Source organism: Morone saxatilis, unplaced genomic scaffold (genome assembly GCF_004916995.1).
Source record: "Morone saxatilis isolate NCDOM2014 unplaced genomic scaffold, NCSU_SB_2.0 Contig6, whole genome shotgun sequence".
NCBI lineage: Eukaryota > Metazoa > Chordata > Actinopteri > Moronidae > Morone > Morone saxatilis.
In genome coordinates, this window is record NW_023340206.1 from 7,414,332 (window position 1) to 7,427,803 (window position 13,472).

At 40.2% G+C, this 13,472-nt stretch overlaps 1 protein-coding gene across 1 annotated transcript in view; it reads left to right on the top strand.

The window, feature by feature from the left end:
* The window catches only part of kcnh7 (potassium channel, voltage gated eag related subfamily H, member 7), a 58,899-nt gene that overhangs the window by 38,001 nt on the left and 7,426 nt on the right, over positions 1 to 13,472 (top strand). Inside the window, exons 9-14 of the mRNA XM_035677485.1 lie at positions 3,880 to 4,111; positions 4,215 to 4,382; positions 4,755 to 4,954; positions 7,014 to 7,266; positions 9,507 to 9,712; positions 10,486 to 10,567. Of these exons, the coding sequence (XP_035533378.1) occupies positions 3,880 to 4,111; positions 4,215 to 4,382; positions 4,755 to 4,954; positions 7,014 to 7,266; positions 9,507 to 9,712; positions 10,486 to 10,567 (1,141 nt within the window). The remainder of the gene's footprint in view (positions 1 to 3,879; positions 4,112 to 4,214; positions 4,383 to 4,754; positions 4,955 to 7,013; positions 7,267 to 9,506; positions 9,713 to 10,485; positions 10,568 to 13,472) is intronic.

Below are 13,472 nucleotides of genomic sequence, written 5' to 3' on the forward strand. Positions count from 1 at the left end.
AGAAACTGAAAATAACACATCCATGCACAGTTTTAGCTCGTCTTTAAGATGTGTTATTTTAGCTCTTTGTGCAGAGACGGGGACTATTTTTAGACATAATCTCGTGCACCTTTGTTGCCTGGAAACCATCTCTGACAATATGTTAAGATTTTTTTTGCTGATTTCATTAGAAACATGGCAGGTTGAAATCTCCGGTGTGAGGTTTTTTTTTCAGTGTGCAAATGAGAAGAAATTGTGTGGTGCTGAATTTACCTACAGGAGTCATTTGAGCTCCTGCTTTATTTTCATATCAACGTCGTGTTGTGATAAGATGCTATTATTTGCCTATCATGTCCATATTCACATGTATATAGTGTTCAAATTTCTGGTAATTGCAAATTATGGAGGCTTAGTGTGAAAATCTGCTCTGAGCCAAAATTAAAATATAATTTTCCATTAATACTTGGCGGACTAGAGTAGATTTGTGCACATAAACAAGTGCAATAAATAGCTCTGAACTAAGCCAAGACTTCTTACCCTGAATGTCTAAGGGCATGGGTGATTTTACTTTAATATGAGCTTTAATATGAACTTGCTTCAGCCGTCCTAAACACTCACAATCTCTCTCAGTGCTCAGTAATTAACATAAACCACAATCCACAGTGTTTTTATTTGTTGTCAATGAAGCAGTTCCAGAAAGTTGATCATGTCAATGATTATTACTGATTGGATCCCATCCTCGGGCTCACATAGGAGCTCTACGATAAGTTTCCATATATATTTTCATGCAAATTAAACAAGCTGTTGTTTAATTCATCACCCCCCTTGTCAGATTGTGAAATGTGCATTGCCTTTTTGCCTTTGAATGAATTTTTTGAACAGAAATGCACTCCAGTTTTTTAACTTCTGCTAAACAAAGCAGAAAGAGGAGGCAGGTTCATTGTTAACAAGCACCCCACGCAGTCTCACTTTTGCCCTGCTTCAATTGTCTTTAAATTGAATTTAGACAATAATATAGTTGTGCAAAGTCTGTTGTTTTTTTTAATTAGCTGAATAAGCAAAACAATATTGTTGACTCGTGACCTTTTCAGAGAATATGACCATGTGTGAAATTTTGACAGCAAATGGGCTGCAAGAGTTAGGAACATGGTTAAAGCTGCAGTACTCAATATTTTTTATATCTACAATGTATCACAAGACAGCACCGATGTGAAAGGTGTCGCTCGCAGTGATGAACCCACAGAGATTTATCACCAACTCTGCAGTTCCCCTCAGCTCTACGGAGCTTCATAACAACTTTACTGCTTTGGTTCAGCCTCGCTGCTCTCGTCAGTGTTTGTTTCTGCTGCAGCAGGCTGCTGTTTTCAGTGAAAGAGTTCTGCAGTATCAGCAGCAGACAGACACAGTCAGAGATTAGCTGCTGAAAATAGTGGAGCATTTAGCAGCTAAAGAGTCAGATATTTCCCTTACGAGTTTGTGGAGAGCCAAACAGGGCTAAAAGGAGAGTAAATATTGGGCTTGCATTCATCAGGTGGACACAATCACGACTCTAAATGAATGCTAATGTTGCTCCGTAACAGCTGGATGTGTATTTATACTATGTTGTGTCCATGTACAGAGTGAAAAGGTTACATCACAACCTTGGTGACTCTTGGTGTTCTAAAGTGGCCAGGCAAGCCTAGAAAGTCGCAGTGGCAGATGGCCAAAGGGATATTCGGCGGATATGTTTTATACAGCTGGTTGCTAATGGGAGCTTTAGCTTCACTCCTCAGCCCAAAACGCCTCCGACTTACTGTAAGCCCAGATTTTAATCAACATTACACTGTGTGGGCCACATAATACAACATGTGCTGTGTCATCTGCACAGGTCATTCAGACAGACTGAGTAGCACTACACCTAAGGCAGTGCATGTTCACAGGCGACGCTCACTGGATAATTTAGGGCTCATCTGTTTCTATATATGATTCATTCACTGTTCGCTCAGTTGTCAGTGAAAGGGTGCGCTGGCCGGATGCACAGCAGTGAATGATGGCGGTGATTTAGGGGTTAGATTGGGAGGACGGAGGCTCTCTAATGGAGCCATCAAAAGCAGCTACAGCATTCTTCCTCACCATGACGGAGACGCACTCTCCCTCATGAATCATTTTTCTACCAAAAAAAAAAAAAAAACACCACCCTTCCTACTTTTAATACGTGGAATGTCATATTTACTCTCACCTGTACAAAAGGCCCAAATAAGCAAGTATAGACGTGAGGAAGCACAATTACTGCCGGAGACTGCAGGTAATGATTTCCCCAAGGATATTAGGATAATTGTCAGGCGCGATCGGGAGTGGTAAGACCTATTAGCGTTCTCTAAGTCTCACTTATTGTGTTTACAGATTGCACGACACTAATAGATTGGGACTTGTGTCATGGCTGTATGTTGGTCCCCTCTCCCCAACTCCCCCTCCCATAGTCGGTGTGTTAATTTAGTCCGGCTAGAAAATTGAGACGGGAGGATTAAGTGCTTTGAATTAAACAGAACAGAAGGCAGTGTGTGTACATTGTAATGTATGCATGCAAATCTGTTTGTGTCTGTATCTGTGTGTATGCATGTGTGTGTGTGTGTGTGATGGGTTGTCATCTCTCCATTGACTGGCTTTGACAAAGGTTCCAAGTTTCATCATTGGCCAGATGAATGAATCACCAAACTTTCCCTCTCTGCATGCCAGCCTGTTCCACTAAATGTTCCATACTGAATTTCATGATTTGCAGCCGTCTTAGCCAGTGAAGTTATGTTGACACTGAAGGATGCTGAGACCTTGAATGATCTTTTTACACCAGCAGAAATGATCCACTATCTAGTCTGTGTGTCTAGTATGTGTGGTGTTTGAATAAGATTAAGCATTCCTAAGTTACATATGTTTTTGTGTCTCTAATCCTGAGCCTATCGTCCTCATGACCCTGATCTCAACCCTTGACTCTGGAAGCAGACAAACAACTTGTTCACTTTGATTACTGGGAAAAAGGCGTTATAGACGTCAAGTCACACATTTCTAGTTTGAAGCACAAAGAGGTAAAATTATCCAATATTTAGTTTTTTCTCCCATTAATCATCTCACGACCCCTCAGATTTATCTTGTGACCCTTAGTAGGGGCCCAAACCACTGGACCTAACTATCAAACTGTATATAAAGTAGGTAAAACAGTAAAAAGCTGCTTACATTGATGCATCAGTATTATCAGTCACAGGTAACCTTTTACTGCAGAACCAGCACTTTTACTTTTGATACTTAAGTATATTTTGCCCATAATACCTTTGTACTTTAACCTAATGCAGGACTTTTACTCGTAATGGAGTATTTTTACTTTGTTGTACTCATACTTGATTGATGATTTGAGTGTTTCTTCGAACACAGTCAAATAGTACAATTTCTGATTCTTTTATTCATAAATTAAAATTAATAGAGCCAAGAAGCAACAAATCAAAGACCCTGACTAGAAATAAGATTTTTATACAAAATAAACTACCCAAATTAAAATACTAAACCTAACTCCACAACTACACAAACAACAGGATTAAACTATTACCTTAACTTGAATAACATAACCACTACCTTTCTGACATTAAGATGGCAACAATATGATGTACAGAAGAGATGTATGGGTCAAGTCCTGACACAAATAACTCGCATTACAAATAATCTGGGTGTAAACAGGAAGCAGAAAATGTCCAAGAAGGACATAAGAGCTCCCTATATCTCCCGATGGACTCCAGGTCCCCAGATTCACCAGCCGATACCACGAGGGAAGGAGGAAGCCGAGGCCCATAAAAGCCTTTGGGACAACACAGCAGATATTAGCATATTTTAACCTTTACTGACTAAATCCTGTATATTTTTCTGTTTATTTTTCAGACCACCACTCTGATTGGTCTGCTAAAGACTGCCCGTCTCCTACGGCTGGTACGAGTCGCCCGTAAACTGGACCGTTATTCAGAGTATGGTGCTGCCGTCCTCATGCTGCTCATGTGCATCTTTGCCCTCATTGCCCATTGGTTGGCCTGCATCTGGTACGCCATTGGCAACGTGGAGAAACCTTACTTGGAGCATAAGATTGGCTGGCTGGACAACCTGGGGGTGTCGATAGGTGATCATCTTCTGATTTTAGTTCTGTTTTTAAGGAAAGCGTTTAGGTCAACATTTTTTATGCCTAACACATTTTGTAATTTCTCTATTGTTATTCATTGTAGGAAAAAAATACAACTACAGTGACCCCAGCTCAGGCCCCTCCATCAAAGATAAGTACGTCACGGCGCTTTACTTCACCTTCAGCAGTCTGACCAGTGTGGGCTTTGGGAATGTCTCCCCCAACACCAACTCTGAGAAGATCTTTTCCATCTGCGTCATGCTCATTGGATGTGAGTCACAGTACATAATGTATTCCAATCCTGTAATTACTCAAACCCTCTATTACCTTATCTATAACCAATACTTTTTACAGATAAACACACTGATTCAAGCAATTAAATATTAGGATCTAATCAATAGGTAAACATTGAATTTCAAATGTGCTATTATAACCCTAATACGACATTATAATGATAATATTACGATTGAATGCATTCCCAGTGCATGAAAGCTTTAAAATTACATCAGGTAGGTATTTCGTTGAGAAAGGAAGCAGCAGCAGTTTGTTTGTAATAAACAGAAGAGGAAGTACAGTGCGCACTGTGTATGAGCAGCCTAAGCCACCACGGCTCAACGGTCCCCTGTATTGGCTTCTTTCCCAGCTCTAATGTACGCCAGTATCTTTGGGAACGTGTCTGCCATCATCCAGAGGTTGTATTCAGGTACGGCCAGGTATCACCTCCAGATGCTACGGGTCAAAGAGTTCATCCGCTTCCACCAGATCCCCAACCCGCTGAGGCAGAGGCTAGAGGAGTACTTCCAACACGCCTGGACGTACACCAATGGAATCGACATGAATATGGTACGAGAGGGAGTGTGTGCACCAGTATGTCTTTTGATTAGCTTGTGTGGTATTTATTTTTACACAATGGTAATAAAATATAAGTTTATTGTTGCTTTCTTCTGGTGCTTCTCCTCTCTTTCCAATCATTTGTGCGAGTTTGATGTTTTGAACCATTTCTGCCCAGTTTCCTGTCCCCCCACGAAAAAATGCTCTTACCACATCGTGAAGCAATCTCGCTATGTCACTGGCATAGTATAATGTTTTCATCCCGATTATACTGTGCAATGTTCAGTCATAGCCACAAGTGAAATGAAAGCCACAGTTACTGCTTCTACATACGGTAACTCTGACTTTCCTCATCATGATACTGTTCATGGTACTTATATAAGTTTGTCTTTTCCATGTCTGCCTCATATCAAATGGAATGACCCCACCACTCTGGTAAGAGCAGGAGGTACATGTGTGAACACAACTAATGTTGATATGAATGTTCCTCAGTGGTAGAGCTTCATCTAGCTGTGTCTGATACCAGTAGTATTGTTAGCCTTTAGCTTTGTGTGCAGATAGCGTTACAGTTTTAGTATGCTGTTGTTTAATTATTGTCCCAAACATGCATGTTATTGGAGGACATGTTCCCTAAGTGTCTTATCTGTACATACATGAACACATACTGTAAACGGCTGCTGTGATGCCACATCATAGATGGATTTACAGTATCTACTTATGCATGCCAGTTACTGCAGATGACACACAGGGCACTGAAAGTTTCTCCCAGGCCGCATTAATTGTCCATTACCAATAGACTTGCACGTGGCCTGCCTCGAGGTCCCTATTTGCATGAAATCTGTGTATTCAAACACACCCCATGATATTCATCTGGTACCAGAGACAGAGTGAATCACGCCTGTGAGAGTGGGCACAGCCTCGCCGGGCACTGCCAGGTTTCCCTCCCACTGTGGGAGGCTTGGCTGCACGCTCCGCGGTGGCACCTGCGCTTGCCAAATGTTGTTCAGTCTTTCCTTTCCAAATCTACTGATCAGTTTTTTGTTCCGAGCAAACAAAAAGCCTGTCAGAGCCAGAAAACCAGTACAGGCTACATTTCTTTTTGCTGTGCTCGTGTCATTAGCACATTGTATTTTATGTGTGAATGACAAAGATAAGAAACTTGTTTTTTCTTGTTTCAACTGTCCTATGTGTCCTAGAAGCCCTTTTCCTCGCCTTCCAGTGTCTGTTATGGTGTTAAAGTTTGAAAATGTGGTCTTTCCAGTCAGTTCATGTTGTCCAGGGATCATTAGTTGTTTTGTCAGTGGTCACTGTATCTTTGTCTTTAAAGGGTAAGTGTATTATAAGTTTTATAATTATTTTTTATGTATCAGAGAGTCCTCGCAAACAAATGTTAAATTAACAGAAAATGTTCAAATTAATGTTAAAATGACATTTTCAAATATTTCTCGTTGTATTTTCAACAGTCTCCCAGGCTAACTCGGATGGGTAGGAATCCTTGACTGATCATCTGTAATATTTTTTTCTGTTTTGTTAACTATGTAGCAGATTATGGTGAACAGTATTAAGGAATGTTTCAATACAGACATTCTGTGAGACAATATTGAATATTGTTGTCTCTGCTTTTTGGTTCCTACATATACAGTTCATAGGTTAGTTTCATAATCACAGTACATAAAGGCAGTGAAACTCTTAAAAACGTATATAAATGTGCCAAAGTATCACAAACAGAGAGAAGACACAACAAATATTGAACCTGTGTTTTGAGTTTGTCATTTACCTGCAGCTTCTCAGTCTCTAAATGTTCTGTCTTGTCTCTCGTCTGCTGCTAAAGCTGCTGAAGGCTCAGTGAAAGGCTATTTCTACTGCAGGGTATAATAGGTTTTGAGAAGAAGGAAAGAACACAAGTGGCAATTGTATCAAATTTCTCTGGAAATCTGGTCAATTTGACCTGCATCTTGACCCCGAACCAAAATTCAAGACACATTTTAAATCTCTGCACCATAAAAAAAAAACACTTCCATATCACATCTGACCACAATCTTGTCTGCTTTGACCCATGTTTCACACTCAGGTCCTGAAGGGTTTCCCAGAGTGCCTGCAGGCGGATATCTGCCTCCACCTCAACAAGAACCTCCTACAGGGCTGTAAGGCATTTGAAGGAGCCACAAAGGGCTGCCTCCGGGCCCTGGCTATGAGGTTTAAGACCACCCATGCGCCACCTGGAGACACCTTAGTCCACTCTGGAGACGTGCTCACCGCGCTCTACTTTGTCTCCCGCGGCTCCATCGAAATCCTCAAGGATGATGTTGTAGTGGCCATCCTGGGTAGGTCTGCTATTCACCTCAACCCTGACATTAGACCTCAGATACATCCATGTATTGAGCTACTGTAAGCTAAGCACTACGTACCTTTCACTGCAGCTCAGAGATTAAAAAAAAAAGGCTTACGTTAGATTTTCTGTGTCTGAGGATATCAAATCTGACAATGCAAAGAATGCCATTGCGTAGGACGATGCAAGTGCACACTCGTGATGTAGAAGCTTTGTGACATTCATTCAGCGTTCCTGTACACAGAATGTCTAAACATTTCTAATTAGTCCAGTCAATGCTGCTGTTGATCCAGTACGGATTTTAAAAACACTTCAAAAACCACCACAAAAGAGCACGTCTGATAGTCCTGTCACTCCAGCGTGGTTAACTTACTGGCCTCCATTAGTGTAGACGTGGGTGGGCCAGCTAAATGAAGATGGCTCCGTTGTGCTGTGATACGGCTGGGTTGGCAGCTGAGATCCCTGTTGGGTATGTTGTAATAACTTACTTCAAAGAACATTGTGATTGCTGCCTCACAGTCGTGCCTCAGAAGAAGGGAGAGGACAGAAAAGAGTGGGGGAGGACACATGGTGGGACGAGGGTAGCAGAAGATCTGTATTGATGAAAAAAAAGAGAGCATGATTGCTTTCAAATAGAGATGGATGACAATAGAAGCAGGAAGAGATGGAGAGCTGAGCGAGTGGGCAGGGTGGAAGGAAAAGACAAGTGATGGGAAAGAAAGAAGAGGAGAGTAAAAGAAAGGAGGCAGATTGAGGAATTCAGGAGAGAAATTAAGTGCCAGAGGGAGACAGGAAGTTGGTGAGAGTTGCATGTGGTTGTCAGCGTGATGTGATGCAGTGCTTGATGACAGGAACCACTGAGCCGCACAGTGTTATTGACAGCATCCAAATGTAATCACGGTAAATCTCATCTCCTCTCCTGTTCCCTCCTCTGCTCTCACCCCTGTGGTCGGCAGGTGTATCCTACTGAGCCTTTATGCATTTGTTTCTCTATTAATGAGTGTTTTCATGCAGCCAGTAAGCTTTGGCGGAAACCGGTGACACAATAGGGTCACGATGAGCAAGAAGCATGGATGGTAAAGTTGTAGGTTACACACAACTCAGCACATTTGCTCTGCTACAGCAAGAGAACTGCTGATTTCTCCATTTTCACAACATCGTACCCATACACCACTGTCACATGGTCATGTATTACGCTACATTACACTACACTCGGAAATGCAGGGGCTTAAACTAATACTATGATCACAATGTTAGGTCTAAATAATTCATTGTCAAATAGCTCAATTTGCGAACAACTGTGACCTTATGCAAACACCAACAAAATGAATACACAGCAGTGTTTGACGTTTTCATAATTTATAAGACCTGATAAGATTTTATACCTGTGCAGAAGCCCAAAGTGGTCAAACAAATTATTAAAATGTAATGCTATTTCATTGTTTTCCTAATAACTGAGTTTTAGTCATTTTCATTTCATTCTAGACATTTTATTTCAAATGTCAGTATAGTTTCTGGGTTTACCAACCCAGGAGTTTCCTCCTCCAACAGTGTGCAACAAGCTTTGAGGTACATTATCTCTTAAACACAGCCGGATTAAAAAGGCTGGGCAGTGCACAAAAAGGGTGTTCAATGCACATTTCTGTTTAAATAAATTTAAATTTTGCTACGTTTTGTCTGGGTTGAAAATAAGAATGAAGAAATAAAATAATGATTTGTGTTTTAATAGTTTTACAATAGTTATAGTTATAGTTTAGTTTATGTATTTTACACTATTTTATGTTACATTTATTTGATAATTATGTATTTATTTATTCATATTGAAACTGTGGGGGCTCCACAATCCCTGACCTCAGACAGATTCTCCACTGAAGCGAAGACGGTAAACCCTGTGGCCCTTCCATGTAGGTCATTACTCACTAAACAGAGACAGGAATGTGGCCTGTGTGACTTCAATGCGGGCTGACTGGCATTGTGTAAATCCTTTTTTAGATGACTGTGATGCCCTTTAGCCTCTTTAACATTCTCACGCTTCTCTGCCAGGTGGCCCTTCTCTTTATAGGTCATCACATACTACACCGCATACTGGACATTTACATACAGCCGACTTAAATAAACTCCAAAGTCTTCTGCGGACGTTGTTCTTTAAGAGGCCCAGAATAGATAGGAGCTTATGTCCTCCAATTAGCTAACTGGAGTTGCTCATTTATATTTGATTGCCTGTTTCTTTCTCAGGTAAGAACGACATTTTCGGCGAGATGATCCACCTGTATACAAAGCCGGGGAAGTCCTGCGCAGACGTGCGGGCGCTGAGCTACTGCGACCTGCACACCATTCAGAGGGAGGAGATTGTGGAAGTGCTGGACATGTATCCAGAGTTCGCAGACCACTTCCTCACAAACTTGGAGCTGACCTTTGACCTCCGGGATGAAAACTCCAAGGTAATTAGTATTGCAGGTGCCACCGCAAGTTCCTGGAAGCAGTAAGCACGGATTCAAGACTTTAATGTAAAATCAATCTGCTTTACTTTACAGTAAGAAAGCTCTGAGTAGAGACCATTAAGTTGAATTAAACAATCTATTTCTTGTACAATATCTCTGCCATGTCCATTTAAATTGGATGAATGGCTTTTTTTATTAATTCTCTGTAGTGCTTCAATTTATCCATGGTTGTGGGAATAAAAGCATGAGAGCTAATTTATACATTTACTGGAAGACGAGTCAGAGATAGAGAGTATTAGTCGAGCACTAAGGCTGAAGTGGACAGAGACATGATGTAGGCTGTAATTATGATGAACCGGGTGTATTGGAAATGGACATGTAAGCAAGGCCTGTGGCATTATGTGAACAGGAATCCACATTAGTCAGTTGTTTTATTTATCTTTTAACACAGAGCAGGCAGTGTACTCTGTTTTGGCCTTTTGTTATTTATTAAGAGAATTGGAAAGAAGAGACAGAGGAGAGACATGAGAAGGTTCTGGTAGGATTACATCAAAAACAGGAGATACTTGGTGCTCCAACAAGACTGGCAAGAGTTTATCTTCCTTCCTTAAGGAAATGTTAGGTTAGAATGGAGAAAGTGTTTTTGATCCAAGACCAGCAGAGGTGACTGTGGCTCTGGAGCAAAGTCAAGCCCTTCTTTATGGCACATGTGCATTAGTATGTGTCATTATATTTGACATGGTTTAATCTGATCATGTTTTGTCCCTTTACAGACGAGCAATCAAGGAACTGATTCTAATGTGGATGACAGCGAGTGTCCAAGACGAGTGTCCTACCGAAGGAAATCCTCCACAGGTCAGCTTGAGACACAACACTGCCACTACTACAACACTACTGCTGTACTTTAAAATCATAAAAGCATGTCTAGCTTTTAAATTAAAGCCCCACAGTCTGTTCTGGTTTTTTAAACACTGACTCTTAGCAGCTTCATTTATTCAGTGGAAAAACATGTCAGTCCCTCTGCAGCTTCATTCTCTTGGGTAATACTCCACCCATCCAATCCATCCACAAGTGTAGGGCAATGATTTCATTTCAGTGGCCGTGACTACGAGTGACTGACAGACATGTGAACCAACTGTCAAATTGAATTCATTGTACCACAGAAATTAAACACATTTTTACAAGATTAATAATAAATATTAGCTCTTAAGTATAAAAACATCATTGAGGTCAAAGTAAAATGTGTCTTTAGTCTATCTCTACATGGTATATAGAGTTATCTAAATACTGTATGACTAGAGTGTATATTTTAACAGTTAATTAGTACAATAATAGTAGCAAATGAGCCGTTTGTGCAGTCAACCATCAGTCCAACACAATTTCAGTCTTAATTCTTCTGTACTCGTGCTGTAAATTGGTCACATTAGATCTTAAAATAAGACACGGCAGCATTTGCTTTGTAATGCATTTCAGGAATAAAACATGAACCTCTGTTCTGGCGTTTTTTATTTGGAAAGGAAGTGGTGAGCACAGGATTAATGAACTCCAATAATCCGAGCTATCACCCGACAGTCTGATGTGTAGTAGCAAAAGAGGCTTTTCATACAGTATACTACAGCTGTGGACAGATTTACTCACGGTCCTGCTTTAATATTAAACGTTATTTCTTAATATTTTTAGATTTAAAAGCATTGATTTGTTGGAGAAGGTTTAATTAAAACTAGAAGTTGTGCTGAATATTGACAGTTATCTGGATTTGTTTTATAATTTAGTTGTTGATTTCTGCATGGCTATGTTACTGGCTTCCTCCTTCCTCCTTTTACGTCATCTGATTTCTATATAAAATCCACCATATCGTCAAAAGTATGTCAAGAATCCAAAGTTGGTATCAGATGCTTGTTGGCATTCAATTCTTATTAATTAATTGGTTTATTCACAAACAATTAATCAACAATCTATCAATCAGAAATTAAAATATTCACTTATTCCATCTTCTCCAATGTGACAATATTCTGCTTTATAACATCACATGGAGTATTTTTGGATTTTAGCCAAATAAGCATTACTGTACACAGTATTTCAGTCACTCAGAGTTCTTGTTTGGCTGTTGTGCTAAGATAACTTGCTGCTGTAAGTTTACACATATTATTAAATTAAAAAATATCTTGCTGTTGGTACTGAAACTCAGGTAAACTCAGCCCTGCTAAATATTCATCTTAATAAAGTATGAAAGCTGCAAAGATGACTTATTCTACATTGAGTGTGATTATTTGTATGATTCTGGCTTTGGTATTACTCATTTTCCTTCTGATATTTAAAATTTGACTGATTGTTCACATGCCTGTGTCAAATATCAAAAGACACTCCCACTCAAATGAACTGATTGCCTACACCTGTGCACAGGGACTGGGAGGAGCAAAGATAAAATAAGAACCTCCTTTGTTGAGGGACTGTTTAGTGGGATCTTCCATTTTAATGACTTGATCCACAATTGTTTTGTGGCTATTACTTCGCATTTGAGAGATTCTGTGTCCTCATCACAGGGCAGACGCTATCTTTACCCTCTATACTATGATGTCTTCTGACAGTGTTTGACTTATATAATGAAGCTTCAAAGATTTACTCCCTCATTCTCAGTTTACTATATTAAAGGTCTGCTGCCACTCACACTGGCTTATTAGCCAAAGTGATGGTTACATCATAAAGCAAGATTACCAGTTAAACCAGGCTTACTTTGGTAAATCAGGAAATTGTGTTTCATAAAGACGGTTTAAGTAAGTCTGAGCTAAGTTTTGACCTGGTTTTCAGGCGAAAAACAACATTACAGTCAATTGAAGCACAGTGTTCCTCCCCAAAGGGTCCTCTTTACTGCTGCGCTGTTAACGCAAACTGTTTTCAGTACATGGGATGCACTTGTTTTGCACTGAATTCATATGTTTTAGGAGGCAATCTGCGCTGTATTCCAATCAACATATGTGCTTTTTAAATGCACTGCAATTACAATAAAGCATAATCCATTTGGCCACAATTAAAAACACAAGAGGCGTGCGCAGCCAATCTGAAGGTATTTAAAGCAGCATATTCACCATATAGAGGCTGCCATGTCACTTGTACAAACCAACATAATCTAAATGATAGAGAACCTTTATTTCTAAATACAGCTAGTTATTGCTAATTATTTTCTTTCTATAAATTAAATCACCTGGCTGGGTTCCTGTTTCAAAGTTGGTTATTGTCAAGTGATCCTACATGATCCTTTTCAAGACATATCATACAAAGAAAATTACTTACATGGGACTTGAAGTCTATTTTTATTGAAGTCTGAGCTCATTGCTGTGCATTCTGGTTAGAAAATGTCTTCAGATCAGTTACATTATAAATAAACACAGCGGCCTCCCTGCGGCCAGACCGTAGAGCAGCTTTCAAGATGACAGTATACAGCATGTCTGAGTGAGAGCGACCCGCACCGTGGGAACAGTTGTAATTTAACTTAACAGCCAGGAGACTTGGGACTCTGAGACACAGCCTCCACACAGCAGCACTCAGCAGTTTGGCTTCGATTCAGGCAAATCTAATTGGTCACCATGGATACAGGCTGTCTGAATACAGTATCACCCTCTCCCAGTACAACACAAGTGAGAACAGAGAATGTATCAGTCCATTTCACAGTCCAGTATCCTGCTGCCATCCGTCAGGTGTGAAGATGAAGTGAACTGGAGCAGCACTAATTTAATCATACTTGACTTGTAAACACACATTT